Below are 27,620 nucleotides of genomic sequence, written 5' to 3'. Positions count from 1 at the left end.
CTTTTCATATCATGCTTGTATTTTTATTTAATCCATTATGCCAAAAAGAAAATAACATGGTTGGCTTTATTTGCATCCTCCTCCACCAATTAATATATATAAATATAAGTTAATCCTTAATTCACAGAGGAATTAAAATGGAGGATTGCTCATGATGATAATGGATCAATATTTTTGATACATTAATTGTACATCCTTGTGCTTTAATCCATCGATTTTTCAAAAAAAAAAAAAAAACTCTAGATAATATCAATCTCTATTACACATGCATTATGTTATTGAAGCTAGTTCTCGCTATGCACTATGTTATTTCTTATAGAGAAAGCAACGTTCTTTGGTAATCTTAACACAAAACACATGAAACTATGAAAGCAAAAAAGGAAAAAATTCAGGGAAAATAAACCAAAAGGCCAAAACTACAAAGCGGAGACACCGGAGCTAAAGGAGGCCAGCCTTGGGGATGCATTCGGAGACACTATTCTTGGGCTTTGCTTATTGAAACCCCCACTTTTTCCCACCAAGACTCTTCTAATCTTTTATAATAATAACGAAAGGGATCATTTTGCATACTTTCATGATTTTGGAGGATAATAAGTTGGCGTGCCACTAACCAAACAGAATTGCCCCACGCCTAAAACCTCATTCTTCCTTCTTTTCTTCCCAGATCCTAGGACTTGGAGAGTTTCCCTCTCTCAATTTTTCTCTCTCTATGTAGATATAAATAGTTAAATACTATCTCCATTCCCGCCTATTCCAAAAGTTTTGTGTATGAGAATTGTTTACCTAGGTTGTTTAACTTTACCTTATCAAGTTATAGTAAAGAGATCAATAGCTAACCCAACTTTGCATGCCTTTGCTTTGTGTTGTCTGAACTTATATATCCTATAAATACATTTATTTTTACAAAAGGAAATTAATGGGAATTCAATTTACTATTTATATAAAAAATCCACACTCCATACATGTCAATTATATTGTCCGCTTTGGGGTTTCGATTCCTGTGAATATATTGAATTACCCTCACGTTCCTCATGACCCTGGCAATTAAACATTGACCCAAGTCACTTAAACCCATGAAAAGACCTAATTGATAAGTATAAACCACTCGGAAGCACTATGTCTTACCGATATGGGATATATTGTGTCTTAACAGTATTCAATTCCTACTTTGATATCTGGTGGGCCATGTTGGGCCTTCTAGAAAGCAAACATACTTTCTTAAGCACCTCTCCTGTTGTTTGACTACAATAATATCACTATGCGTGTGAATGACTCTTCAAGTTTTTGCTACTCTTTGTGTTTCTTTCTTTCTATATTTATTTTAGTTGTCCTCTACAGTTCTGTGTTCTTCGTCTTCAATATCTTCATAGTGAAGTAAAGCACCCCAGCATTTTGTTTTTATTCTCCAGTTTTTCCAATTGGTACACCACATAATGTCCATTATCATAGAGTTTCCTGTGAGTCTTTTTCTTTTGACATTGTCTTAGGAATGGTAGATAGGAGTGAAAGCTACAAATGATACATGCAGTACTTGACTTTATAATAGTAATCAGATTGGTAGGTCTTAGGACTTATCTGATTCAGCACGAAATATGGAACACAAATGTGAAAAGAGAAAACGTGTACAAGTGAAGGTTGAAGAATTGGCAATTAATTTGGATGATGGTGTATGTTCCAATCATGCATGACAATTAGGTCAAAGTCACTTCACAGCTTTGTGGAGACAAGAAAGACACCTCCCTCTCCACCAACTCCAGTTGTTCTCACCTCCTTAGAAGCGCCTAAAAGTTTTATCCTCATAAGAAGAAGCCTTTTTCCAAAAGATTTGACTCACGAATGGCAATGGGGTATAAGCTCATCCTTTTCTTTTGTTGACCCTTTCGAGGGGTGCAAGGTTTAAGGGGACATAATTCGTGTCATAATGTCATAAATTTATGATCAATATTGTCTGTTCTCTGGATTATTCGATCTCCATTGATATATCGGATCCATACGACTTTGTTCTTCCTATGCCGTCTCATTTAATGATACTTAGGTAAAAAAAGAAAATGTCTTGATTGTGTGAGAAGGTCATGGTGGAACCACCATTAACCAAGGGTGAACCTCCCTTAAGGAAAATTTAAAAAATAGAAGTATTGAGAAAAAAATAAAAAATTTTACTTAACTAAGTCATCCCTCATAATTTTAACTAGTGAGGTGTTTTAAAGAAATCTTTTAGTCACATAAAACTCGGAATGTACTCCTCCACTTCATCCACCCATGTTTAATCTTATTAGTTACATTTTCACTAATATTTCTGTTATCTTGCAAAATCGAACAAAGATATTTAAAAAGTTTATTTTTTCTCGTCCATCTAATTTAATAGTTTGTTCGTTCCCTTGTATCATTGTTACTAAATTTATATTTCATATATTCTGTTTAGTTATACTTAATTTAAATATTTTAAACTATAAGGTTCGTTACACGTACATCTCTAACTTTGTGTTAACTCTAAATATTGTCTCATCCACTAGAATTATATCATCGATAAACAACATGTACAAATATAGCTCACATTGGATAGTGAGTTCATTCATAACTATGACAAATAGGAACGAACTTAGAATGGACCCCTGTTACAAACCTATTATGATGATAAACTCTCCTGTAATTTCTCAATTAATTCTAACATCAGCTACGACTCTTTCATACACTACTCCAAATGATAACTCATATCTTCTTTCTTTTATGATTAGTGAATTAGATAATGAATTTATTGGCCATTTTTGGTTTAAACAACAAAAATAAACGTTTTGGGAAATTGTGAGTCGGTTTTAAACTTTTGGGAGAAGATCCAAAATGGCCCCTTTACTTTGGCAAAAGTGTCCTTTTGGCCCCTCTACTATTATTTGTTAAAAATACACCCTTATATTATGCAAATCAGAACATTTAATCCCTTGTCATCCATAACCGTTAACTTGGATGATGACATGACATAAGAATTGTGAAGTGGATTTTATTTATAAAAAAAAGTGGAAAATGAATTGGTAGTGTAAAACGAAAAAACCCAAATCACTCTCCAAAAGTTCAAAACCCTAAATCACTTTCTCTTCCAAATCGCGCTTTTGCATTCACAAAGAGCAAGCCTGCTTCGACACCTACTTCTTCCCCTACTAGTATGCACCCTTGACGTGTAGTCATTGTGTTTTCTAGGTCTTTTTTTCTTTGTGAGAGCTTCAGTTTCCTTTGCGAATCTATTTAGGGAATGGATAACACTGATAGAATACTCCTGCCAGAGGATAACCCATTAGAAGATGATGAAGAACTGTTTGATGCTGGGAGGAAGGAGAGGAGGTACAGGAAGTGTCAGGCTTTGCTTGAAGATAGCAATGGTGAGAAGGAAGATAATGTTGATAGTGATGATGAGTTTATTGATGAAACTAATGAGGAAGAGGGAGAGACAACATTGATGGAGGATCATGAATCCTCAAATGTGAAGGATAGCCTTGCATGGGAATGTGAATGGAATGGTGCTGGTTTATATGAGGTGAAATTTGGAAGAGCTCAATATGTTGTGAAGCTTAATGAGCATGAATGTTCATGTGGTTCATGGGTTTTGAGTGGAGTCCCACGTCCCCATGCAATTAGTGCTATATATGACAATGGACAGAAACCAAAAGATTACATAAGTCATTGGAACAAAAGAGAGACATATCTTAAGGCCTATGAACTTCCACTTCAGCCAATAAATGGAGTATCCGGTGGCCTAAAAGTTCACTTGATCCTATGGAACCACCAAAGATGAGGAATATGCCAGGGAGACCAATGAAAAACAAAAGAAAGGAAATGGATGAGGTTCAAGTAAAAGAGAGGTTTCCCAGGGAAGGAAGGAATATGACATGCAAAGTGTGTAAAGGAAAGGGTCACAATAGTAGGTACACCAAGTGTCCTAGTAAGGCTTCATCAAGTGACACAGTAGAACACATTAGTAGCAGTCAACAAAGTAGGATTACAAATGCAACTCAAGGAAGCCACGTAAGGAGTTCTTCAACTACAAATTCATCTCAAACAGTGGCTGTAACTCAAGGAAGCCAGGCAGGGACTTCATCAGCAACAAGATCTAACTATATTAGTCCTCACCATAAGGAGTGTAGGCCCAAGTCCAAGCCGAGAAAAAAAATTACCATTATATGGTCATGGAGTTTACGTGAACCCTGAATCTGGTCGTACCATCCTCAATGTAAGTCATTTCAATACTATTTATGTTTTTCTGTCTATGGACATGTTCTAATTATAATCTTGATTATTAACACAAATCTTCTTCTTCTTCTTTTCAGCCTGGGACTTCAATGTCTTGAGTAATAGACGACGAAAAGAACAAGTCAAAGAAGATCGTGCCCCCACAATAGATCATGTAGTTGTGAGGAACAAGTCAAAGAAGTTTGATGTTTTTTTTATGTTATTTTGGATGTTATGACTACTATTTGGATGTTATTTATGCTATTTTTTATGGTATTTTGGATATTATTTGGATGTTAAGGGGCAGCTAATTTGGATGTTATTTATGCCATTTTGGATGTTATTCATGCTATTTTGGAAGCTATTTTCTGTCACAGGTTTATACAATTTTGTTTCATGTTAGTGGTGAGTCTGAGGCTTTTTACATATCAGGGTTTGTTTTTATAGTTGGTTGCATCATTGGAGATACCCCAAAAAAGAATTTAGAGGGTGAATATCGTGGAGAAGCATTTTTACCAATTTTGTTATTTTTTAATAGTAGAGGGGCTTATTTGAAGTTAAAGTTGAAGGGCTTATTTATTCCTTTTAAGTGTAATTTGTGTGCCACTTGTAATGTCTACGTCATAAGTTAATGGTGTCGTTACTCCACGTGAGTAACGATTTAACAAAAGTTTATCATAAAGGCTTAAATGTTTCAATTCACATACTATAAGGGCTTATTTTTAACAACCAAAAATAGAGGGGTCAAAAAAACACTTTTGTCAAAGTAGAGGGACCATTTTGGATCTTATCCCTGAACTTTTTGGAAACTTAATGAGTTAGTTTTGAGACTTGACCCGAAACTGCCCATTCGGGTCCTACATCGGTTGCTCTTACCCAAATCTGGATCTGGAAATTAGTCCTTTAATTCTCTCTCCCCTCATTTCCTTCGTCTCGAAGCAATTTTTTCTCTTGTTCTTGATTCCCTCTACAACAAAAATCCCCAGTGATGCAAGAAGCGGAGCTCCATGATTTATCAGACGACGCAGATTACGCCGCGTCTCAACTGCACGTAATCACTCAACACCAAATTCAACGATTGCTTCGAATTTTCTTTTGTTTTTCCAAATGATCGAATTTCATGTCGATACTTTCTTGAATTTTTGATGGTTTTTTTGTGCGATTTCAATTGTGTTAGGGATCGGCGAGCATGATGAGGTGCGATAGCGGCAAACAGAGCACGTCCAGCGAACCTGATGGCGCGGAAGTTGTGTATACAAAGGATAACGTTACAATTCACCCGACTCAGTTCGCGTCTGAGAGGATTAGTGGAAGATTGAAGTTGATTAAGCAAGGCTCTTCTCTGTTTATGGTAACAATTACTTCTTCTTTGGACGAATTCCTTCCACTTATCCTTGGATATTGTTTGGAGATGTATATTCGTGTTTCTTGGCTGAGCTTGTGATTCTTAAAGGTTTATTTTTGACATGGTAGACGTGGATTCCTTACAAAGGGCAGAACTCAAATGCGAAGCTGTCTGAGAAAGGTTGTTAGCTTCGGACTAAATTTATAAAATTTCTTCATATGTAGAACAAACACGATTTCTCATTACCGTTCTGTGGTTTCATCTCCGCAGATAGAAATCTATACACTATTAAGGCATTGCCGTTCACTGATATGCGTTCCATTCGTAGACACAATCCAGCTTTTGGATGGCAGTATATAATAGTTGTCTTGGCATCAGGTGAATAATCTAAATCTTTTTGCTTGTGACAGTATATAAATTTCTGGCCATTTAATGTTTTTACTTGGCAGTGTAGTTGACTCTTCATTTATGATTCATGCTTTGGTAGTAATAACATAAATATACAGCTAGTAATCTCTGGATTCTCTTTCTAACATTGATCTTCTCTATTTTAAAGTGATGGTGGTTGACCTCCTTGAATCTCCAAGTGTGTGAAATTTTCTTAACATCATCATCAGTATATGGAGAATGTTATCCAATGTATTGGCACCCTTCATCAAGTATTTTCTCTTCGACTTTTTGTTCACCAAACACTTCATTTGGTAAGCAAAGGTGGAGAGATAAAAGGTAATGTAAAGAGGGATAGGGAAAAAGGAAGTGAGGAAGCCACTTCTGCGGTTCGTTAGCATAGAAGTTGGATTTTGAGCATTGCTTCCAAAGCATTTGAAATATCTTCTAGATAGTTGGAAAAGGAAGGGAATTATATGCTTATAGATTTTTCATACTGAGAAGTGAGACCCATATCATTTTCCTTGTCCTTCCTTCTAAGTGACAGAAATGGATAGAGGGCTCTCGTTCCCTTCTTGATCTGTTGCTCCCATATTACCCTTTCCTTTTTGTGTCTTCCCCTTTGGTCCTTGCCTATCGGAGTATAATTTCCATGTGGTTAGTGTAATTAATTGAATATTCTCTTTGATTAAGGTATTTCCTTTGGATATGGGCACAATATTGGATTAGTAAATCTATCTGCCCAGCAGAAGACATCTGCGTGAAGTGAAATTATAAATCGGAATATAAAACTTTAGCAAATTAGGTTCTTGATGTACATAGGGCATGCCTAAAAATAACTGGCTAAACTCGAATCGTTGCATGTCTATGTACTTTCTTTATTTGTTGACTTACCATTTAGTTACTAATAAGTGTATTGAGATATCAGTTTTAATCGTCGTAAAACATTTAAGTGGCGATGATTTTTCTCGTAGTTAAGTGATTATTTCTATCATTTGATGGTCGCATAAGTTATGTGTAGCTGACTTTGTGGATCGAGTGTTTTGAGATTGAAACTGGGTGCATATGTTTGTGGTTATATGCATAATTAGAATGTCATTTTTTGCAGGACTTGCATTTCCTCCTCTATACTTCTACAATGGAGGAGTAAAAGAATTCCTAGCGGCAATAAAGCAACATGTTTTTCTTGTGAGGTTGGTTACTTTTTTCTTTCCCCAAGTTTCACATTTTTTTATGCATCGAGCATCTGCGTTCCCTAAGCTGCACTTCTTGCAGCACATTTCCCTTCCCTGCGACTTGTGACAACTCAAAATATTTAGATGTTCCTAACTGCAAAAGAGATGGTGATTAAGCTCTATTTTTCTATACTAAATGCATCATTCATTTATATTTTTCTTTTCTTGACTGCATCCATCTCTAGGGAAATGTAGGGCAAATTTGGTGTTGCTTATGTTTACCTCGTACTGTGCATTTTTTAATCTTATTAACCCTGCTTCTACGCTAGAAATAAGCAAAAGCTGGTAAAATAGTCAATATCAAACTTCAGTTTATTAATTTAATGATGTTCTTAGTTTGTTCCAGTCCTTGTAATGTTCTTATTTTGCCTTGATTTCTTTCAGGTCGGCAGAAGATGCAAACATATTTCTTGTGAATGATTTTCAAAGTCCACTGCAGGTGTGTGCTGTATTCCTATTCGTTCTTTTGTTCCCTAGTTAGTCAGAATCACTTTCAGTGTTTGTTACACCATCTCATTCTTAGCATTTTTAATTAAATATTTGATGTTAAAGAAGCATTCTATCGAAGAAAGTGCTATGCAGATTTGCACATGCACGGTCTCATTTCTGTTTTCTTCCCTGTTTATTTTGAGAGAGGAAAACTACTACGTTAGAAGCTAAGTTTTGTGGCCTATTCCTTGAGTTATCTTAGATATTTGAACGCAGATTTGATGGACTTGAACGATATATTTGGTCAATATTGTTTTTTCACTTGTACTTTACTTATCTATTGTTATTTTTATGATTAAAAATTGTTCCGAAACTGCTTTTCTTTCTCATTCCTAAGTTGCTTTCCGCAGAGAACTTTGTCTTCTTTCGAGCTGCCTAGAGCTGTTTCTGTGACAACTGGACAGTCAGCAGTCACTCCAGTGGGTGAATCTCTTTCACATGAGAACCGGGAGAAGGGTGGTGGGGGTTCTCATGATGAAGGTGCTAGTTTTTCCCGATACAATGGAAGGCAGAGGCGAAGAAATCATGATCCTGCCCGAGATATCTCGATCAATGTGTTGGAAAAATTTTCTCTTGTGACCAAATTTGCCCGAGAAACAACTTCACAACTATTTGGTGACAGTCCTAGCAATGGCTTTAGTTCTCTTGAGAGGAGAACTCACAACAATACACCGATTGATCTCCCACACAAGGCATCCATCACTGTAGATGAAGTTCCGAATGAAATCCCTGTTGCTCCGGATTCTCTCGACGTAATCTTCATCCCCTCTCTCTCTCTCTCTCTCTCTCTCTCTCTCTCTCTCTCTCTCTCTGGGTGGTTGTTTGGGGAAGGGGGTTTGAGTGAGAAGTAGTTCCAGTTTGTTTTCGGAAATTATTTTTATCATTATTCCTGGTTTACCCTGCTAAAAACTGCTGAAAGATTTTATGTGCCATTGTTGTGGTTTGCAAGCATTTGCATGTACGTCATAATCATGTATTCTTAAGGGTATGTGTAGTCATTGGTATATCTGGATCTTCCAATCTTCCAAATTGTAGTTTCATTCCACTATTGTCCATTATTGTATCAATTCTGATTAGTATGATTGCAGGTGCACCATTTATAATAAGATACTTGATCATGACGACAATGTTCTGGTCATTGCCATTTGCATTGCATTTCCCTCTTGATTTGATGATTTTTACTATGTCGTCAGCTCTTTATCTGTTAATTTTTCTTGCTTTCTTTTCCCTTTTTTTTTTGGCTTTTGCAGTGATTGATGGGGACTTTTAGCATTTAGCTGAGCTTAACTTTATCCCATTTATCTGTGTGTGTCTTGTTCATCTGGCCTTTAGATCATAGTATGATAACTTCATTTTTTAAACTGTTAATAAGGTAGATTACATTTTGAACCATCTAGCAGATGGTGGGAAGTAAGTGAGATGCAAGGCAAAATATAAAAGAGTGGTAGTTTGTAAGCAGAGGCTTTAATGCATCACCTTATGTCCTTATCGTTTAGGATAACTAGGGTTTGTTGTTTGCCAATGTTATTTTTAAAACTGGAACTTCTTGTCATCCTCCTTCTGTTTCTCTATTTGCGTTATTGCAAAAATTGGGAATTCTATTCCTGGGCCGTCTGATACAGACCTCTATCCTTTCAAACAGAAAAGTTGTAGGAAACAAAAACATGGTGAAGAAGCTGCCACCAATGTGGGGACTTTTGAGCTAATAAATTTTGTTGAGGTATAAGAAAAGCCTTGCGTTAATATTAGTCCCTGGCTTTATGTCTCATGCTTTTATAATTTCTTTCTTTCCATGGCTGATGATTTTGTTATTGTCCAGTAATATTTTGCCCCATTGTGTGCTTGATTGTTGTTCGCCAGTCATGGATCTGGAGTGAATGGCAAGATGGTTTGCTGAGCGCTACAGTGTAGGATCTGCTCTCCTTTGTGTTGATGAGTTTTATCTGATAGTTTATATGTGTAGAATACTAACCTGCTTGTAGCTCCAGCAAAATCACTATGATCACATGTAAACAGCCACCAAACTGGATTTATTTTTACGTTAAATAATTTTGCATCTTTCTTTGATCGGAAGTACGTTTGTGTTTCAACGTCCCCAAGTAAGAGATTGGTTTCGTGAAATTATTTTTCTGGATGACTCCATATTTTGTTTGTCGATCGTCAGATGTGGCATATGTGATGGTGATGAGCAGCTGTCTTGATGGATTTTGGGTCGCATTTCTGTGCTGCATTGCTGAAGTGGGCCCAAGGAGTCCTTGTTTAGATAATAGTTAACTGATACATCCAGACAATTGTTGTCGAAGCTGCTTTTTGTGGTCTTTAGACCAGCCGATTTTATATGTTCTTGAAATACTGTGTACTTGACATAATTGTTGGGTGTTTGTACCTTGGAGAGGTTCCATGTTTTGAAAAAAAGAAATAGTAATAACAATAATTGGTTGTTGTGCCTTTTTATTTGCTTATGATGATTGAAGTACTCATTTTTTGGGCAAGATTACAGTATTTATGTCATTTTAGCTGATTGTTCTTCCTGAGATTTTTTTTTCATTTTTTTCTTACGCCAATAAAAATTCAGTCATCTTTTGGAGATTTCGGCCTTGTCTGTCATAATTTGAGTTTCATTCTCCACTTTCGTGACACAATATATGATTTACTGCCTACAAGCTCATGGCAGAATCTCATGGCTGAACTATGTATTCTCGTGCTCTGTTAAGGATGCAAATTTAACTGTGGTCCATTATGTGCCTCCCTTTTTGTTGTGACCTTTTTTCATAGAAGGATAATGTGCAATTTCTGCTGAAAGTTCATCATTCGTGTGCCCTGTTTTCTTTTCTTACACCTGCCCCCTTTTTTACTGTGTAATTTTGTTTCTTTTGCCTCAAGTGATTCACATACTTCATTTTTTCTTTTGCCCTATAAATTAACAAATTTTCTAATTTTTGGCAGCTCGATAAACAATCACTAATATGGGGAAAACCGCGACAGCCACCACTAGGATCAGAAGAGGTACTGTGGATAAGTGCAAATAATTATTCACAATTCTTTTATTAATTATGAAGTGTGTGTTGCGACATATACTATGAATTAGCCTTTTGAAAAGAATCTTTTATCACTTCTATTTTGACGCTGCAAAATTATTTATTAACGTACGTTCTATTTATTTCCTGGAGTAGGAAACTCCCATTTATTGTACTAATTTTAAGGCAATGTGTTTATTCAGGTGGTGATATCTTGCTGTCAATTTCAGTTATTGAGTTAGTTCAAGATATAGATGAATGTGCATAGTCTATTTCTTAATACTCATTATATGATATTAGCTTTTCATTTGAGGCACGGGTGTGCGGGAAAAGAAAGAGAAGAAAAGGTGAATGAACTATGTCTATGTTGCATTAACATCTTGAAGATCATGTTCCCTCGTTGAATTTGGTAGTCCTGTATTACAATTCGCACTTCTCAGAAATTGAAGTCACCAACCCTGATTTTACCCACTTGTTCGTGATCAAGATTAGGGACTAGGAATGGTGTAAACCAGGCCTGTGCTTGTGCAGGATATTCTCCCTTTATGCAACATAATTTATACCAGCCAATTGGTCTCTCCAATACAAAAGCTATGATCTTTGAGTTCATGGGTCATAGATCCTGCCTGAAATTTAAATACCTCTTTTCAAGCTAGCTATCGCAGAGGTCTTTTGAGTAGCTGTGGATGTAATTCTGTTATTTGAGGAAGTTTTTTCTTAGTGCATGTGTCTTGATGTTTTAGTCTTCATGACGAATGTTGATATGTTATTTTCAACAAATTTTGATGGTTTTTGCAGTGGGCCACTTTCTTGGATTCTGAAGGGCGAGTGATGGATTCAAAAGCCTTGAGAAAAAGAATATTCTATGGGGGTGTTGAACACAATCTACGAAGAGAGGTGCATATGTAATTTCAAGTAAAAATTTTTTTTTTTTTAAATTTGGGTATTCTTTTTTGGCTTTTGAAAAGTGTGTGATTCTTATTTAGAGAACTCTTTGAAAAATTTGATTGCAGATTTGGGCATTTTTGTTGGGATACCACTCATATGATTCGACATATGCAGAAAGGGAATTTCTTCGATCCGTTAAAAAGTCAGAGTATGAGACCATAAAACACCAATGGCAGGTTCGTGTTGAATTTCATGGGATTTCTAATGGGATTCAGTTAGGCAGTGTCCAATTGCTTTGAAAATTTTGTATGCAGCCAATGTTCTATCTTCTTTCTCATTGCATCAAAACCATTGACTAGCAAGCCCAACTGGTCTGCTCATTGGAGCTGTATCTCAAATAGATGTTCTATAAAGCAAAAATAAACTTGATCGATAAAGCAACCAGCTGAACGTAATATGTAACAAGTGATTTTAACTTGGTGGCGTGAGAAGTTGCTCGCATTGAAGTCTGTTGTGTGACATGGGACATGATTACTTTAGCTTAAAAGTTTGTATAACTCTTCATAGATATTTGGAGACAAAATGGCACTGTAGAACAGTGTGTAGCTTAGACTAAAAGAGTGAGGAAAAATAATAAAATTTCACTGTACCTAGTTTGTTTGTCTTTCCAGTGAAGATCTTTTTTTTGCTACTGAATAAGGGTAGTTAGGTATTTGGGACGTCATATAGTAGCATACTTATTATTTGATAACCAATTGAAATATCGTTTCCTTTATCACATTTCAACGCCTTATCAAAGAATTTTGATGTCTTTCTAAAGATTTCGGCAAATTGTATGCTGGATATAAAAATATAAGCTGGCAGCATTACCCAGGTCAGGAAAATTTACCATTTGCTGATGGTCTTCTGCAGTTAGACTCATAAAATGTGTGGTACTGCTTGATGATCCTCTTCTGATATATCCTCTTCTGATATCTAGGCGTTCTTTACTCATCTGTGGTTTGACTTATATCTGTAAGATTTGATATATTTTGTGTCTTTATTGTACAGAGTATCTCGAATGAACAGGCAAGAAGATTTACAAAGTTCAGGGAAAGGAAAGGACTTATAGAGAAAGATGTTGTACGTGTTAAGTTTCACCACTTTTTAGTAAATTATTATAATTAATTAAATTCTAAGATGAGAATTTGGGTTTAGTTTTTATATGCTTCATGCAGGTTAGGACTGATAGATCACTCGCATTCTATGATGGTGATGATAATCCAAATGTGAATCTTTTACGTGATATCCTTTTGACATACTCCTTTTACAACTTCGACCTGGGGTACTGTCAGGTAATTGCTTATCATGTACTGTTTTTACTGATTTAAATTGATTGCCCACAACCCCCCAAAAAAGATCTACATAGTATTGGTTAATGAAGTTAAATAACTATGGCTATTTGCTGCGTTTTCAATTCTTCCCCCCCCCCCCCCGGGCATCTTATAGGGGTTTTTTTTTTCTTGAAGTAGGTATTCTTTTCTAGATGTAGTTGTAATAAATGAAATTGTGCTAGAATATATGCCAGAGATGTTTTGTGCTCTCTAATTCTGGCAGGGGTCTGTGACTATAAATTTATTACTGGCATCCTGTTGGTGTTCCCATGTCTGGGACACAAATAAATGCCTTTGCAATCTGGTGTGCACAGTTAAGGAGCAAGAGCTGGAATAGTGTTGACTGCTCCTTATTGCTTGCACAAGGTGCAATGTTTGATCCCCCTGAAACAATTAATGGCATAACCCCACCAATTATTTTTAAAAAAAGAAAAAAAAACTGTTGTGCACTGTTGGTAATAATATCTTATATATATATATTTTTCTTTTAAACCTTTTCCCTTTGTCTTATAGGGTATGAGCGATCTATTATCTCCAATTTTGTTTGTAATGGGGGATGAACCAGAAGCATTTTGGTGTTTTGTGGCATTGATGGGGCGTCTTGGACCCAATTTTAATCGTGACCAAAATGGCATGCATTCTCAACTTTTTGCATTATCCAAGGTTTCTCTCTTTCTCTCTCTCTCTCTCTTTCCCTTTTCATGCAATTTAGTTTGTTTTCCTCTGAGTGTTAGATATACAATTCAGGACCTTTTAATATATTTCTCCTTGCGAATATCAAAAATTTAACAATGATAGAAGTTTTCAAGGGGGGGAATATCAGTTTTTCTAACATAAACAATACATTCTTACACATGTTTCATGTTTGGGTCGTGGAAATAATGTGGTCGGTGATGTTAATTGTGGATATTTGTAAAAGGAGTATATCTCTTCTTCATTCCATGATATAAAATCTGTTGCTTTCAATAAGGATTATATTCGTTCGCCTCTCATTTTTTGGGGGATTCTTCAAGGGAATTTTAAAAGGGATAAGACAAAAAGAGACAAAATCAAGAAAATTACTATTCTGCTTTATATTGCATTCATTAAAACAGAAGAAGTTATAACTTTCTATTGGTCAAGAGAGGATACTTACCACTCTCTTGTTCTATCCTCCATGCTAGTAAAAAATGGCAAGAGATATAGGATCTATCATCTTGTCCTATTTCTACAAGTATTTATGCTCTGTCGGCCCATACTCTTCTCAGCCATACAATCAAAAAAGAAAGGGCCTCTCCAAGGTTATGCTGAGGATGGCTGTTTAGATAATTCTTTGGGTAGTCGTTACCTTAGTGATCATTAAAACTGGTTTGAGTATGAGATTGTAGCAGAAGTCATTTTGGCTCAATTATAATTTGTAAGTGCACACAACTACACAAGCATTCTTCTTTGTATTTAGTGACCATTATTCTTGTTGGTGGACTACCAGCCAAAAAGAGGAAATAAGCTTCCCATTTGCATTGTAGGTTCATTATATTCCAATTCTGAATTTTCATTCCAATACGTATACTTTTGAATCTTTTGATGTCTCTTTTATGTTGAACTGTTTAATTTTCTGCTTTATTTTTATACAAGTTTTTCTGCTAGTTGGTAATAACAAGTCCTTACTCTTCTAGTTCTCCTTTTATGTGTTGCAGCTAGTGGAGTTTCTAGACGTCCCGTTGCATAACTATTTCAAGCAGAATGATTGCTTGAATTACTTCTTTTGCTTCCGCTGGGTTCTAATTCAATTTAAGAGGTTAGATTAATGTATTTCTTCATTACTATGTTTCATTGTCCATGTTTCAATTCCTCATTAGGCAATTATTTCTTTGAGAATGCTGCGAATGGTATTTAGATATGCCTTCAATGTTGAGTTCCCTTGTAGCTTATCCTGCATGAGAAAATGTATAATTTTCTGTCATAAAACTTGATATTCGTTAAACCTTCCAAACAGCCTCTCTGTTAATTGGAGAGGCTGGAATGGAACAAAATGTAACAAAAGTTCTACATGGTAAAATGAACATGAGGTTAGTTCGTTTCTTCCTTTCTTTTTGGAACTTGATATTTGATTTGTGAGTTACAAATGTGGTTTCCAGAAGTCATATTAGCATCCACAATGGTGCTATATTTGACATTGTTAACAACACTTTTTGAATAAGTATAGTGTTATATCATCACAATGGGTATAATGGAGTGTATTTCAAGTATTTGAAATGTTACTTTTTTGATAAGTATAGCGCTACATGCACACAATGGGTGAAAAATGACACTTGAAAATTTAGTTGTGGAAAAATGATACTTGAGAGTTGGAGTATATATATAGTTGATGAATAGTGAAGAGAGAGGTGATGAAAAGGAAGAGAGTGAAGATTAAAAGGAAGAGAGAGAAAATAGATAAAATGAGTATGGAGTGTTGATGAATAGTGTTCATTGTGAGACCCACTCACCCAATTAAATTGTGCCACATAGGAGAGAAGGAAAGAGAGAGAATGATTTTGGAGGGCTGGATGACATTGTTACCACTGTGGATGCTTTATAAATCTGTTGACAATTTACATTCTGTTGTCATTGAGTGAATGACAGGGACATGCTTGCATGTGCAACAAACATATTTCATGTTAGATTGTTTATGTGTTTAGGGTTTAGGGACATTTTTCTTGATGTGATTTTATTACTTTCCTCAGGGAATTTGAGTATGAGAAAACAATGCGTTTATGGGAAGTTTTATGGACGCATCATTTGTCCGAGCATCTACACTTGTACGTATGTGTAGCAATCTTGAAGCGCTACCGTAACAAGATAATGGGGGAGCAGATGGACTTCGATACACTCTTGAAATTCATCAACGAGCTGAGTTTTCAGATTGATCTCGATGCAATTCTTAAGGATGCTGAGGCTCTGTGCCTATGTGCTGGTGAGCATGGTGCTGCTTGCATACCACCTGGAACTCCACCTTCATTGCCTGCTGATGATGGTTTACTATATTATCAACAAGATGATGAAGTACTGTGAAATGTGAATGGTTTATTAGCCATTTATTCACATTTGACTATGGCGATTGTACGTTAACTGCCTTGTATGATTAAGTTATCTGAGCTATACAACACAGCAAACAAATTGTCATTTACTCTCCTAGCCATTGAATGGAACCAGTGTTGTGTTGCCGGTATTTGTGAAGTCTCAATTACATCATTACTGCCATAACATAGTCTGCAATTATGTGGTTTCTTTTTGTTTTTCGATAATTCATATTTCTTTTAATTAGCATAAGAGGGGACTCGAGCATTGTTCCAGCTCAAATCCGAAGGAGCAAGTTACTGTTATTTGGCCGTGAACTTGTGCTATTTTCTTGAGGTGACTTGCTTTGTCGAGATTACTTGTTTTGTGTTGTATGAAAGAGATGAGATAACCCATGGCTATTTATGTTACTGTCTAAAATGTGATTGTCATAGAGAAAGAGTGAAATATGTAGGAAAGGCCAAGTACGGCTACCTCTATTTCAAAAAAAACTAAGTAGACTCATCCTTCCATATGGGGATTGTCTCTCCATAGGTTTTGTTACTTGCTAAAAACGACCAACCTGCCTTGATTATGAGAATGGCTTCTCATGCAATGAACAGGTCGGTCTCCTGCAGGCATATGTCCTTTCCACTGAACTCAAATGGTTCACAAAAAACAAATGAATCTAAGTTGGCAAGAAAAGGCTCGCCTTCAAACCCAAATGTGACAGTATGGTCTGGCACTATTGGAGATTCAGGGTAAGTGTTGAAACCCATTGAATCTTGTATCCAGGTAACAATATCAGCAACGGCATTCTCTGTTTTCTCTTCTTTCTTTCCTTCCAGTTCTTCATTGTAGCTTCCTGGACTCGTATCGTCTCGGAGTTTCTTGCTTCTCTTCCTTTTGTCATCTTTCTTAATGTGGTTGGGGCTGTTTGAGTCCATGGTACTTCTTCGCTTGCCGAGAGTGCAATTCTTGTTCAAATGGGTATTCCAGTAGTTCTTCACTTCATTATCAGTTCGACCTGGAAGTCGACCAGCAATCAAGGACCATCTATACATACACACATACATATATATGTATGTTAGTAAACAAAGATTGGAGATGAAGATATAGCTTTATTGAGGGAGTTAGTCAAGAAAAGAACCTGTTGCCAAGAAGCTTGTGCATTCGAATGATGAGATCAACTTCATCTTCCGACATGGCACCACGTTTTATGTTGGGCCTTAAGTAATTCTTCCATCTTAGCCTGCAACTCTTCCCTCCCCTCTTCAACCCTGCATGGAGAATTTAGTAACTTTATATTAGATTGTTGTATTCATTGCAATACTCATTTTTTGCCTACCAAGTACACTTGAGTAATGAACCTGATTCCTTGGACACAGTAGACCAGTTTCCTTCCCCGTATGTCTCAACATATTGTTTGAGGATCAAGTCCTCTTCTGGTTTCCAAAAGCATTTCCTCATCATTATGATCTATCAGCTTTGGCTTTTACTTTGTCTAAGACATAAAAGTAGAGAGAACAAACAACATAAAAGAGTTTTTATAGAAAAAGAGTAGAGAATGATTGAGGCTTTGAAAGAAAGTGGTGTCGTATCTATTAGCACAAAGTACTGTTGCAAGGGCGCGCAGTTGTGCATGAATATGCATTAATCATTCGTGAAACATTATCATGCAGGCCCCTCCCAGCTGGTTGCTCCTTTAGCTTTTTCTATGACATTTTTACATACGGCCCTGAAAAGAAAAGCCACTGCATATATTAAGTGCACCATTATCTCTACAATTCAGCTTTTGATTTGGTGAGTCCTACCACATGACAAGCATACATATGTGGAGTCCCCCTCCCCCCCCCCCCCTATTTAGCGCACTGCAATGCTTTATATCTCAAATTCCCAATGTAGCACCCATTTGAAATTTATTCCCACAATAACACTTGACGTTGCTCCAAGTAGCATCATGAGCGTAATGTTTTCTCAATGACGCCATTGATAGTAGCGTCATTATAAATTACCTAAACCCTAAACCTTAAATTAGTAGCACTAATAGCATCATTTATAAAAATAAAAAAAAATAAACAATCATGGCGATAATGGTTCAGCGTAATGATGCTAATGTGACTAGTGTTCTTGTATTGTTTACCCTAATGACACTGGTCGCACCAGCGTCATTAACTTATTGAGCTAATGACGTTGATGACAACAATGGGTGTTATAAAACATGTCACACTACTAAATATGAAGGGGAAAAAAAACTCATATATATGTGTACATATTTTGGGTGCCAAGGCGAGCGTAATTTTTAAAATTATAAATGTGAACTATTCATCATAACGAATATAACAATATATTTTTTGTTCGAAATAAAAATCAAATTCATCGTGATCAAAACGTTCAATATTTTGAGTTTATATCCGATAATTTAGAATGTCATGTCTTTTTCGTGTTAAATTTGATTTTTACTTCGAATAAAAAAAATACATTGTTGAGTTCATCATGATGAATACTACACATTTATCATGATTTCTAAAACTAAAAATAAAAAAAAAATAAAATTTTACTACCTAAATTTGTTGTTACAAGGGGGACTGCCCTACTTTTATTAGGGCATGTCCCCGCCATCCATATATTTCTTGGTAGAGATTTCCCATGTACGGATAGATTCATTGCACATAAAGACATGAAGTTGTTTATATATATGGTGGGTATATTAGCTGGAGATTGGTTGATGTTTAGATGATGTCTCATCAGGTGGAGGTTGGTGGCTTTTTTACTTTTGGCTTTTAGGAGCAATAATCTCATTCCTTTTTTACCACTTCTTTGTAGTTTGTAGGGATCTCTGATTTATTTGAGTGCTCATCCCTGTTACAAAATTTAAACTAGGGTTTTGGCCTTTTCTCTCTTTTGTCTTTTCTTTTTCTTTGGGGCCCATAAACTTCTGTTGAGATCCTCAACTGAGATAGTTTTAGACTTTTAGTTGGAACTGAACTTGCCAACTGGGCCTTGGCTGGGCTTGGATTTTAGGTAAGGGACTTTAGGCTTGTTTGGACTACTAAAGCCCACTAAGCCAAAAAGGAATTAAGAGACATGCCCAATTAGGTTATCATTATAACATCATTCATGTGTTAGCTAGCTGTTGTACTAAAATCAAAGAAATAGACAAAGATTAACTATATTAAAATCCAAGCAAATCAGAGATTAAGAATCAAAGCGAATCTGTAAGAATACAAGAGATTTACGTGGTTCGAGAAAAACTTAAGATCCATATTCACTATATTAGAGAAAATTATAATGAGTGAAACTCGCACCTTGCAAGAAGACAAATACTTCTCTCTAAAGTATCTCACTCTCTATTTTTCTTCTCTCTTTCAGCGGTAAATCGTTAAAAAAAAAAAAAAAACTCTTAAAACTTAATTATATTTATAACAGATCTAGAATTCGCGTTAATTACGATTTTGTCCAACTTCTCTCTTGAGTCAATTCCCACACTAGCAGCTGGCTAAGGAAGTTTTGTCATGTTAGGAGAATGTTAAGGTAGGTTTTTGTATAGAGGCCAATTCTTAAAGTTTAGTCTGGCAATGGACGGGTGATGGGTCAAGCCTGGTGTGCCCTACCCTGGACCAACACCATCGAAGCACGACACATAATGCATGGGGACCAAATCTTGACAAGACTTGATTTTCAATGGTCCTCTTAGTGTTGGCCCAGTTCTTATTGCTTCTCATCAAACATGCAAACCCACCATTAAACATGAATTGAATTCTCTACCAAGCTTGGAGAGAAAAAGACATTAATGTCCTCTGTAGTTCATCCACACTTCCTCGCTTGTGGGGGAGAATGAATCAAAAAGTCCAAAAGAATAGACAGTTTAGATCGAGAGAGAATCAAAGAGAGGGATTGAATAAGACATACATACATACATACATACATACATACACACACATATATATATATATAGAGGGGGAGAGAGAGAGAGAGGTGGTATGGTCCCGTCGGTAAGAAGATGCTTTTGTGTTTTAGTCTAATGTGGGGAAACCCTAATCCCACAATGAGACTTCAAAGTCACAACTACCAGCCAACCACCAAGTCTTCTTGCTTTGGAAATTGATTATTCATTTCTCTCACTCTCATGAAGGTAAACCATACGTTTTGATTTTAATGTTTCTTGATATGGACATAATGGCTTATTTTGTGGATTGATAATTTTTCAAATGCATATAAGCCAAAAGACTAGGCTAAAAAAAAATGCTCATCGAACAAGTATGTTCACATGTTTACTTTAAATCTAAAATGGGAATGAATCAAACATTAGGTAATAACCAATATTTATACACATACATTAAGAAAAGCCAACCAATCAAATATTAGTTTTAATCATGTCAAGACTTGTCAAGTCCCACGTCACTTGGATAACCCAAGTGATAACGTGGATTTATAAGAAAAAAAATCCAAGTCTCTATCATTTGAAGATTCTTTTTCTTGAGCCTAATTAAATACTATTAATTAAGATAATACAAAGAGAACAAAATCATGCGGGTCCTATATATCTACAAGAATCGATAAATTTAGATCGGATGATATCTTAAATGTGAGTAGGGCTTAGATTTTCAATATGATATCAGAGCATATTCTCGATTCAATTGGAAGTGCCTCTTGCTGTCCATTTGTTGGATCTGACATAACATAGCCCACGAGCGCTATGGAGAATTAAGACTAGTCAAGTCCCATTTTGCTTGGATAACCCAAGTTCCTATCACTTGAAGAGTTATTTTACTGAGCCTAAGCATAGGAAGAATAAAGTCGCGCAGTCTGATGAGAATCGCTAAACTCAAGTTACACAATATATTTGATATGAGTAGTGCTTATGTTTATAACAAACTAAGAGGAACTCTTTGTTGAGAGAAACAAGACACATCAAAACCAATTTTAAAATCGGTAAAAGAGTACTTTTCATCTCTCAACTATTGGTCGGGTTTCATTTTCGTCCCTTAACTCTCTTTTTTTCCCTTTTTCGTCCCCCAACTATGGGAAAGTACCATGTTTATCCCTCGAATAAATCCGACCATTGAAAAATCCTACGTGGCATCATATTATTCGTCAGATCAGGTTTTTCCCAACTTCAACCTCACTTAAAAGGACAAAAATGATACTTTTCAATAGTTGAGGGACCCAAATGGAAAAAAAGAAGCTTAGGGACAAAAATGAAACTCATCCCATAATTGAGGGACTAAAAATATCTTTTTGCCTTTTAAAATCTGTTAAATTTCAGGTTCCCAAATACAAGGGTGGCCTAGAATCAAACGAAGGGCACACGTGGGCTCGACCCAGCTCGATGGGAAGTGGGTGGCACCGCGTACACGTAGTGGCTGCCGCCGGTTTCCCTGGTCGTCCGGGCAAATCACGTGAAGTCCGCATGGTGTGGTCTCACTCTTGTTCAACTTAAGTTTTGATAATTAATGTGAAGTGTTGCACTTGCCAGAAGATGTTTAGTGGTTCAACCTAATAGTTCATGCCATTCACTCACCCACGATGCTACATTCTCTATTTTGTGACCCTCAAAAAACCTCAAAATCTATGTGGCATTAAAATAGTCATTGATTAAAAACACATATAGGGTACACTTCACATCCAACGCTACACATTAAATAAGGGTTTTTTGGGATCAATTTTTAGGGGTATCAAACATTTCAGAATGATTGAAATTCACAACTATTCATAACTTGAAAAACATCCCATTGATTGTAGTGAAACGATGAATATATGACGTGACATGCCAATACCATTAAATATTTCTTGTTTTACACGGTTATTAACAGGTGGTATTTCAGTTATCTCAATTGTTAAGTCGTTATCACAGGATTATTATATGTATCATGTGAGACATGTGGAGCCTACAAAATCACTTGGATCATGTGTGTGTAACTCAATAATTGAGATAACTGAGATATCAACTGTTTGTGATCTTTATCATTTTGGATGTATGTTTGGTTTGTATGTCAGTATATTGCATTGTTGGGTTTAGTTTTGGGCCAAAATAAAGGTAAGAAAACAAATTTTAGGATATGTGTTGATATGTTTGTTTTCATGTATTTTTTTTGTTTTTATTTAAAAAAAAACAGAAAATAATCCAAAATATTTGGCTATCTATCTAAAAAATAGGAAAAAATTGTTATTTTCCCTTTTTGAAAAATAAAAGCATAAAACAAACCAAACAGAAACTTGAATTTCGTTTAATGATCCCACATTTTTCCCAATACATTGCTTACAATGAACCAAACGTGACCTCTATTTTTAAAATCTAATTAATTTATTGGGACTACGCACTATACGGCTATACCTACGTGAGGACATAGAAAAGGCCAAAAAAAGTGGGGAGGACACACAACACTGCATTGGAAACATTGATACAAAGCATAGGATACAAGAAAGGACTTATTGGGAACAAGAATTTTCTTGATTCTATATTATAATTGGCATATATATATATATATTATATTTATATAGGGAAAGACATAGGAACATCTGTGTTTTCAGTTGCATTGTCCATGATCATCTCCCTCCCTCTCCCAACTACACTGGACATACAAAAAGAACAACCAATTATAATTAATTATAATTCATATAAATAATTTTGCAAAAGATATGTCCCCCCTTGTTATATGTTCTAGAAGCATATAATATGTATAATATATGTGCATATTATTATATATATAATGGTCCAATTATAATAGACAAAAACATGTGTGAAATTATTGATTCAAAAACAAAATAAGATTGTCAAAATTACACACTGAGCAGGATTTTTTTCAATTATTTTATGAGACACGCGTCCTTGTAGGACTCGAACATTATGACAGAGAGAAATGAGCAAAATGACCTTTTCAGCGCTGTACGTGGGACGGGGCGTTGAAATAGTGCATCGAAAAGATAGCGAAAGGGGAACATCTAGGGACAAGTTGGTCGGCATTGACGTGGACACCTTAGCCTTCGTTGCCTACACATTGTCTTCTTCCCTCCCCGCACTGCTTCCTTGTTCCTTCTTTGTTTTTTCTCGCTTAACTATTAAATACCAAGACACCCAGATTGCTTAAATCCGAAAACTCTCTCTTTTGTCTCTCACACTCAATTTCACAAACACCTTGTCTGCATACTCTCCACGAACCCTCTCTTTTTATTCTCGTTAGCGATTTTACAAAAGCTTTCTGCATTCTGTGTTTGAGTTGGATTAGATAATGGAGCTTCAATTGGGTCTTGCTCTTCCGGGAAATCCAGTTAACGTGGTTCAATTGGGTCCAGCTTTCTCTACTGATTTTAGTGTGAGCGATTCTAGCTACAGGAAAAAGCGCAGTTTTGATGATGCTTTTCATGAGGAAATGCCTCGAACGCTCCAGCTTCTGGTCTGGAATGACAGCCCGAATAAGGATGATGATGATCGCAAATACACCGATGAGACCCCTTGTGTAACCAACAACAAGTACTCTCCCTCTCTGTCTCTCACTTTCTACCTCTGTCTCTGTCTTTCTCTTTCTTAGTTGAAAAAAGCTAACGAATTGGAGCATTTGATTGTGTAGTGATGATGGAAATGGAGGAAGCTTGGTGGGGTGGCCTCCAATCAAGTGTTGTTGGAAGAAGAAGAAGCTTTTCCGCGACAATTATGACAGAGAAAGTGAGGAGATTAATTCAATGACACAGGAGACCAGTGGCAGTTTCAATGGTAGATTACAATCGAACTCAATGTATGTGAAGGTGAAGCTGGAAGGAGTGGGCATAGCAAGAAAAATTGATCTAAGCCTTCATCATTCTTATCAAACACTTACAGACACTCTGCTTAGCATGTTTGATATATGTAAGTGCCCTCAAGAAACTTGACATTTAAGATTATAAGGAGTTGTAACTTGTGATTGTCTGTCTTAATTTCTGATCTTTTAATGTTTGGAATTGCAGGCAATGATAATTATAGAAACTATATGCTTGCTTATGAGGACAAAGAAGGCGACTGGTTACTTGCTGATGAACATGTTCCTTGGAGGTACGTTCATACCATGTATCTTTTTGGTACAGTTTATAAGCCACCTTAAAATTTAGCTTATAAGCTGGGGCCATACGCTCTACCAAACACCCCCGATAAGTAAGTTATGCTTGGTAGGAGCGTTCGCGGAGGGTTCGGGCCTTTCCATACAAAAAAAATGTCTGTTTTTATTCGAATGTTTCCAAACCCTCTCCTCCCCGACATCCGCCAATGCCCCTGTTAAGCATACCCTAAATCGAGGATGGACATGAATTGTGCACCTTCTAAGAGATCTTATGAAATTCTTTTGATATTGCAGGGTTTTTGTTGGGTCAGTGGAACGTCTCAAATTGCTGAGGAGAGAATAGAAAACCATATTGGGTTTATGTTGCTTTCATAATCCAACTTTACATAACTATAATTGATCAAGATCTGATTAAAGTAACTAGTGTATGAGATTTGCATAAGTTTTTCTATAGAAGAAAAGAAATGACTTTACCTTTCTTTATGTTTTATAAACTGTTTACGAGGATTTTGATTGTTGTATTAATTTTGTTGCATATGAGTTTTTCATAGTTCAGTATGGGTTGTGAATGATCTTGCAGTGGATATAGAGCGTCAATGATATTGTGTTTCCGTTCTTGCACATGAAAAATCATTGTGATTAATTGTATTCATATGCATCTATACACAGGGCATTTGGTTCACAGTGGAATAAAGTGAGTGAGCTAAGTGTGATAATTGGTGTGAGGTGAGTATAAAGTGAGAATCGTCACGTGTTCTTTTTTTAATGGGGAGGGGAATTCGAACATTGGTTATCAGTGTGATACATAACATTCTTATCACTCCAACTTGTTATGAAATTGAGAGTGAACATAAGCATGAGAATTATAATGTTACAATTTCTAAAATACCTTTTTCTTGTTTTTTTAAAAATAATATAAAGATATATGTTTATTATCTCTTATCTTTCAAGATCATATTTATCGATTGTTATTCATTCAACATACGAGTAAAATAGTCTCAAATAGTCTTTTCTTATTATGGTCCATTTTCACAAGTGAGAATAATCCGTTCTCACTATTTTGGTGAGCTTAGTTTATGCTCCGCAATGGAGAATAAAAGGTGAAATGATTGGGATTTCGCGCTCCCAAAACTCAAGAAAATAAGAGAATTAGGAATCACACTCTTATTCTCCTTCAAATTATGAACCAAATGCCCAGTATATAACTAGGCTTTCTTGTTTCCTTCAACTATGAAATGAATTCATAGCATTATTTTCTTCATTTAACATGATCATTTTTGATCGCTCCATGCTGGCAGCAGTTTACCTAACTATATATGAAAACATTAAGCGGAAAATATAATAACTATAGCCACTGCGGTCTGTAGTGGGCTCACTTGAACTTGGCCCAACAACCACAAACTTCTCTTTTTTTCCGACACATCACACACATACACTCACATAATTGCACACAAATTCTACCCACAGGCTCACCGGATAAAAATACACGAGCGATAACCAAGCTAAGCTGGCATCGGCGTGTAACAACGACAAACTAGTAATCGGGCTATTTGGTTTGCTCTTACCTGTTTCTAGTCCATCATTCAACTCAGCCCATGAGTCCATTCCCCTTTGTAGTAGGCCCAACCAAAATGAAGATTTTGAAGCTATTCAATATTCATGGACCAGGGTTCAATTAATAGACAAAGTAATAAATAATTAGCTGAATTTATTTAATTATTTCGGGCAAGTTCAGGAAATCTGACAACCAGAACAATTAAAATTGTGTGGGCCCCGCAAATGAAATCAAACTGAGTTCACAATGCCACCCTTCAGTCTTCATTTGATTAATGAAAGAATTAAATGAATTAATGTCTTGTCCTCGTTGATTACGCTTAATATTCCCTTAACAAAACGACACCGACGAGTAGCCGCGGCCAAGACAGAGCCACGTCACTTTTCTCTTGCATAAATATCCTAATCATTCCCTGAATAATCTGCCACGTCATCCTTCAACATTTAAGAGCCCTTGTTGAACAGATAGCCTGTTAGAGTTCATCTACACTGGATCCTAAATAGGCATTTTGAGGGTCTTGGTCTTCCAATGCATGACAATTATATTTTAAGATTGATGATTTAATGTCGTGAGAAACTAGGTATTATGCATTTTAGTTATAATATGTGTAAAAAAAGTCGTAAAATAGATCACAAATAATTTAGAAAATAAAGATAAATAATTATATATTTATATATATTTATAAAGATAAATAATTAAAATAATTATATATATTTAAAATTAACTGTTTCATATTTTTAATTAATTAGAAAATAAAGTAATTAAAATAATTTACTACATAATTCTAGCAAAATCGTATTAAAATCGTAATTAACAATTTACTATACTTCCCCACGGGGTTAATTTCGGCATTTCATTAATAAGACAGGGACATATTGGTCATGAAATTTGTAATTGTTACAAAATTGTTCATGTGAGTACCATTTTGAAATGTTAACTTTATTATCCTAAAATTGTCTATAATTATGTGTCACAAAATGGTTGTTTGGTAAGCAAATAATTGATATGCTACTGAATATTACTTACCAAACGATCCCTGAGAATGACCCCGGATATCAATTATTATCAATATTATTTTAAATATTGTGTTCGCGTTATTGATAGAATTCATATTCATTTTGTTCCAAATGGAGTTTTTAGATGACGTTTTATTGAGAGGAAATGAATCACAACACAAGATGTAATGGTAGTGTGTAATTTTAATATGATGTATATATTTTTGTATTCATTGGTTGGGAAGGATCTACGTATGATGCACATGTCTTACAAAAACCAACAACAACAACAACATCCCTGAATTTTCCAAAACTCTCACCAAGTATGGATAAATTCCCCTAACTTAACTTGTTTCTATTATTTAAAGTATATAATTAATTTGCTTACATTGATCCTATTGGAACATGAAAAATCCTATTTAGTGAATGTGGGTTACTCTCATAGGACCGATTATCTCGCACCATATAAAAATGAGAAATATCATTTATCTTCTTTTAAGAGTGGACATCGAATAATAGAACCTCATGAGGTATTCAATCACGCACACTTGTTCTTTTAAAATGTCATTGTGAGAATTTTTAGAATGGTTAGGAATAAATTACCCATATTGAGAAAAATATCATCTTAATCTCTTTAATACTCAAGTTCAAATATTGATTGCATAAATGACACTTCATAACTTTTTGTCGATTGTAAGTAACTAATGATGCATAATTTATATGCATGAGTGATGATTCAAGTAGTTTCCCTCCAAGATGGATCAACTGAAGATTCTAATGTTGGGGAAGATCTATATCAAGATAGAACAACGGTTCGCGTACGCAATAAAATTGTCAATAAATTTTTGGGTAGAAGGGAGAGGATGATAAATTAGTATTCCTATTTTTTATTCTTAACATGTAAACAATATTATTGCTTGGTATTTGAACTTAACTGTTTGAATTTTTTTTCATATGCATTATACATTTTACTTCTTTTATTGGTAAATTAAGTCAATGTCACCTTATAAAGCTTCATCAAATACCCAATAATTTATAAATTAATTTATTTTGGACAATTCTATAAT

The 27,620-nt window shown here is 35.6% G+C and overlaps 3 protein-coding genes across 4 annotated transcripts; 2 read left to right on the top strand and 1 right to left on the bottom strand.

Annotated features, from left to right (window-relative positions):
* The first annotated feature begins 5,084 nt into the window (after nucleotides 1-5,084).
* LOC119993318 (TBC1 domain family member 17-like) lies at nucleotides 5,085-16,184 on the top strand. Of its 2 annotated transcripts, XM_038840393.1 has the most exons (16): nucleotides 5,085-5,269; nucleotides 5,396-5,569; nucleotides 5,692-5,743; nucleotides 5,834-5,941; nucleotides 7,059-7,143; nucleotides 7,570-7,624; nucleotides 8,025-8,426; nucleotides 9,317-9,394; nucleotides 10,621-10,680; nucleotides 11,490-11,588; nucleotides 11,705-11,815; nucleotides 12,630-12,701; nucleotides 12,797-12,913; nucleotides 13,466-13,615; nucleotides 14,629-14,729; nucleotides 15,658-16,184. In XM_038840393.1, exons 1-16 carry the CDS (start codon nucleotides 5,207-5,209, stop codon nucleotides 15,983-15,985), a joined length of 2,055 nt encoding a protein of 684 aa, XP_038696321.1. In that variant the 5' UTR covers nucleotides 5,085-5,206; the 3' UTR covers nucleotides 15,986-16,184. The 2 variants fall into 2 exon arrangements, with proteins under 2 accessions (XP_038696321.1, XP_038696322.1); XM_038840394.1 differs by lacking the exon at nucleotides 9,317-9,394 and having other exon boundaries at nucleotides 5,087-5,269.
* A 206-nt stretch (nucleotides 16,185-16,390) lies between these two features.
* Nucleotides 16,391-17,440, bottom strand: LOC119993319 (transcription factor MYB82-like). Its single transcript, XM_038840395.1, has 3 exons — nucleotides 17,341-17,440; nucleotides 17,121-17,250; nucleotides 16,391-17,026 (listed from the first exon to the last, which is right to left on the bottom strand). Exons 1-3 carry the CDS (start codon nucleotides 17,438-17,440, stop codon nucleotides 16,579-16,581), a joined length of 678 nt encoding a protein of 225 aa, XP_038696323.1. The 3' UTR covers nucleotides 16,391-16,578.
* A 5,581-nt stretch (nucleotides 17,441-23,021) lies between these two features.
* LOC119993627 (auxin-responsive protein IAA29-like) lies at nucleotides 23,022-24,614 on the top strand. Its single transcript, XM_038840829.1, has 4 exons — nucleotides 23,022-23,444; nucleotides 23,542-23,816; nucleotides 23,915-23,999; nucleotides 24,298-24,614. Exons 1-4 carry the CDS (start codon nucleotides 23,203-23,205, stop codon nucleotides 24,344-24,346), a joined length of 651 nt encoding a protein of 216 aa, XP_038696757.1. The 5' UTR covers nucleotides 23,022-23,202; the 3' UTR covers nucleotides 24,347-24,614.
* The last annotated feature ends 3,006 nt before the right edge of the window (nucleotides 24,615-27,620 follow it).

Source organism: Tripterygium wilfordii, chromosome 23 (assembly GCF_013401445.1).
Source record: "Tripterygium wilfordii isolate XIE 37 chromosome 23, ASM1340144v1, whole genome shotgun sequence".
Lineage (NCBI taxonomy): Eukaryota > Viridiplantae > Streptophyta > Magnoliopsida > Celastrales > Celastraceae > Tripterygium > Tripterygium wilfordii.
Note: the sequence above shows the minus strand (reverse complement) of the source record. Positions and strands in the feature narration are given on the sequence as shown.

Excerpts from the sequence above, each read along its gene's own strand:
- LOC119993627 (XM_038840829.1), top strand. The coding sequence starts at position 23,203 with ATGGAGCTTCAATTGGGTCTTGCTCTTCCGGGAAATCCAGTTAACGTG. Across the intron at positions 23,445-23,541 it reads CCTTGTGTAACCAACAACAA|TGATGATGGAAATGGAGGAA; the intron begins GTACTCTCCCTC and ends TTGATTGTGTAG. Across the intron at positions 23,817-23,914 it reads GCTTAGCATGTTTGATATAT|GCAATGATAATTATAGAAAC; the intron begins GTAAGTGCCCTC and ends TTGGAATTGCAG.
- LOC119993318 (XM_038840393.1), top strand. The coding sequence starts at position 5,207 with ATGCAAGAAGCGGAGCTCCATGATTTATCAGACGACGCAGATTACGCC. Across the intron at positions 7,144-7,569 it reads CAACATGTTTTTCTTGTGAG|GTCGGCAGAAGATGCAAACA; the intron begins GTTGGTTACTTT and ends GATTTCTTTCAG. Across the intron at positions 14,730-15,657 it reads GTTCTAATTCAATTTAAGAG|GGAATTTGAGTATGAGAAAA; the intron begins GTTAGATTAATG and ends TACTTTCCTCAG.
- LOC119993319 (XM_038840395.1), bottom strand. The coding sequence starts at position 17,440 with ATGAGGAAATGCTTTTGGAAACCAGAAGAGGACTTGATCCTCAAACAA. Across the intron at positions 17,251-17,340 it reads TACTGTGTCCAAGGAATCAG|GGTTGAAGAGGGGAGGGAAG; the intron begins GTTCATTACTCA and ends TTCTCCATGCAG. Across the intron at positions 17,027-17,120 it reads CACAAGCTTCTTGGCAACAG|ATGGTCCTTGATTGCTGGTC; the intron begins GTTCTTTTCTTG and ends GTGTATGTATAG.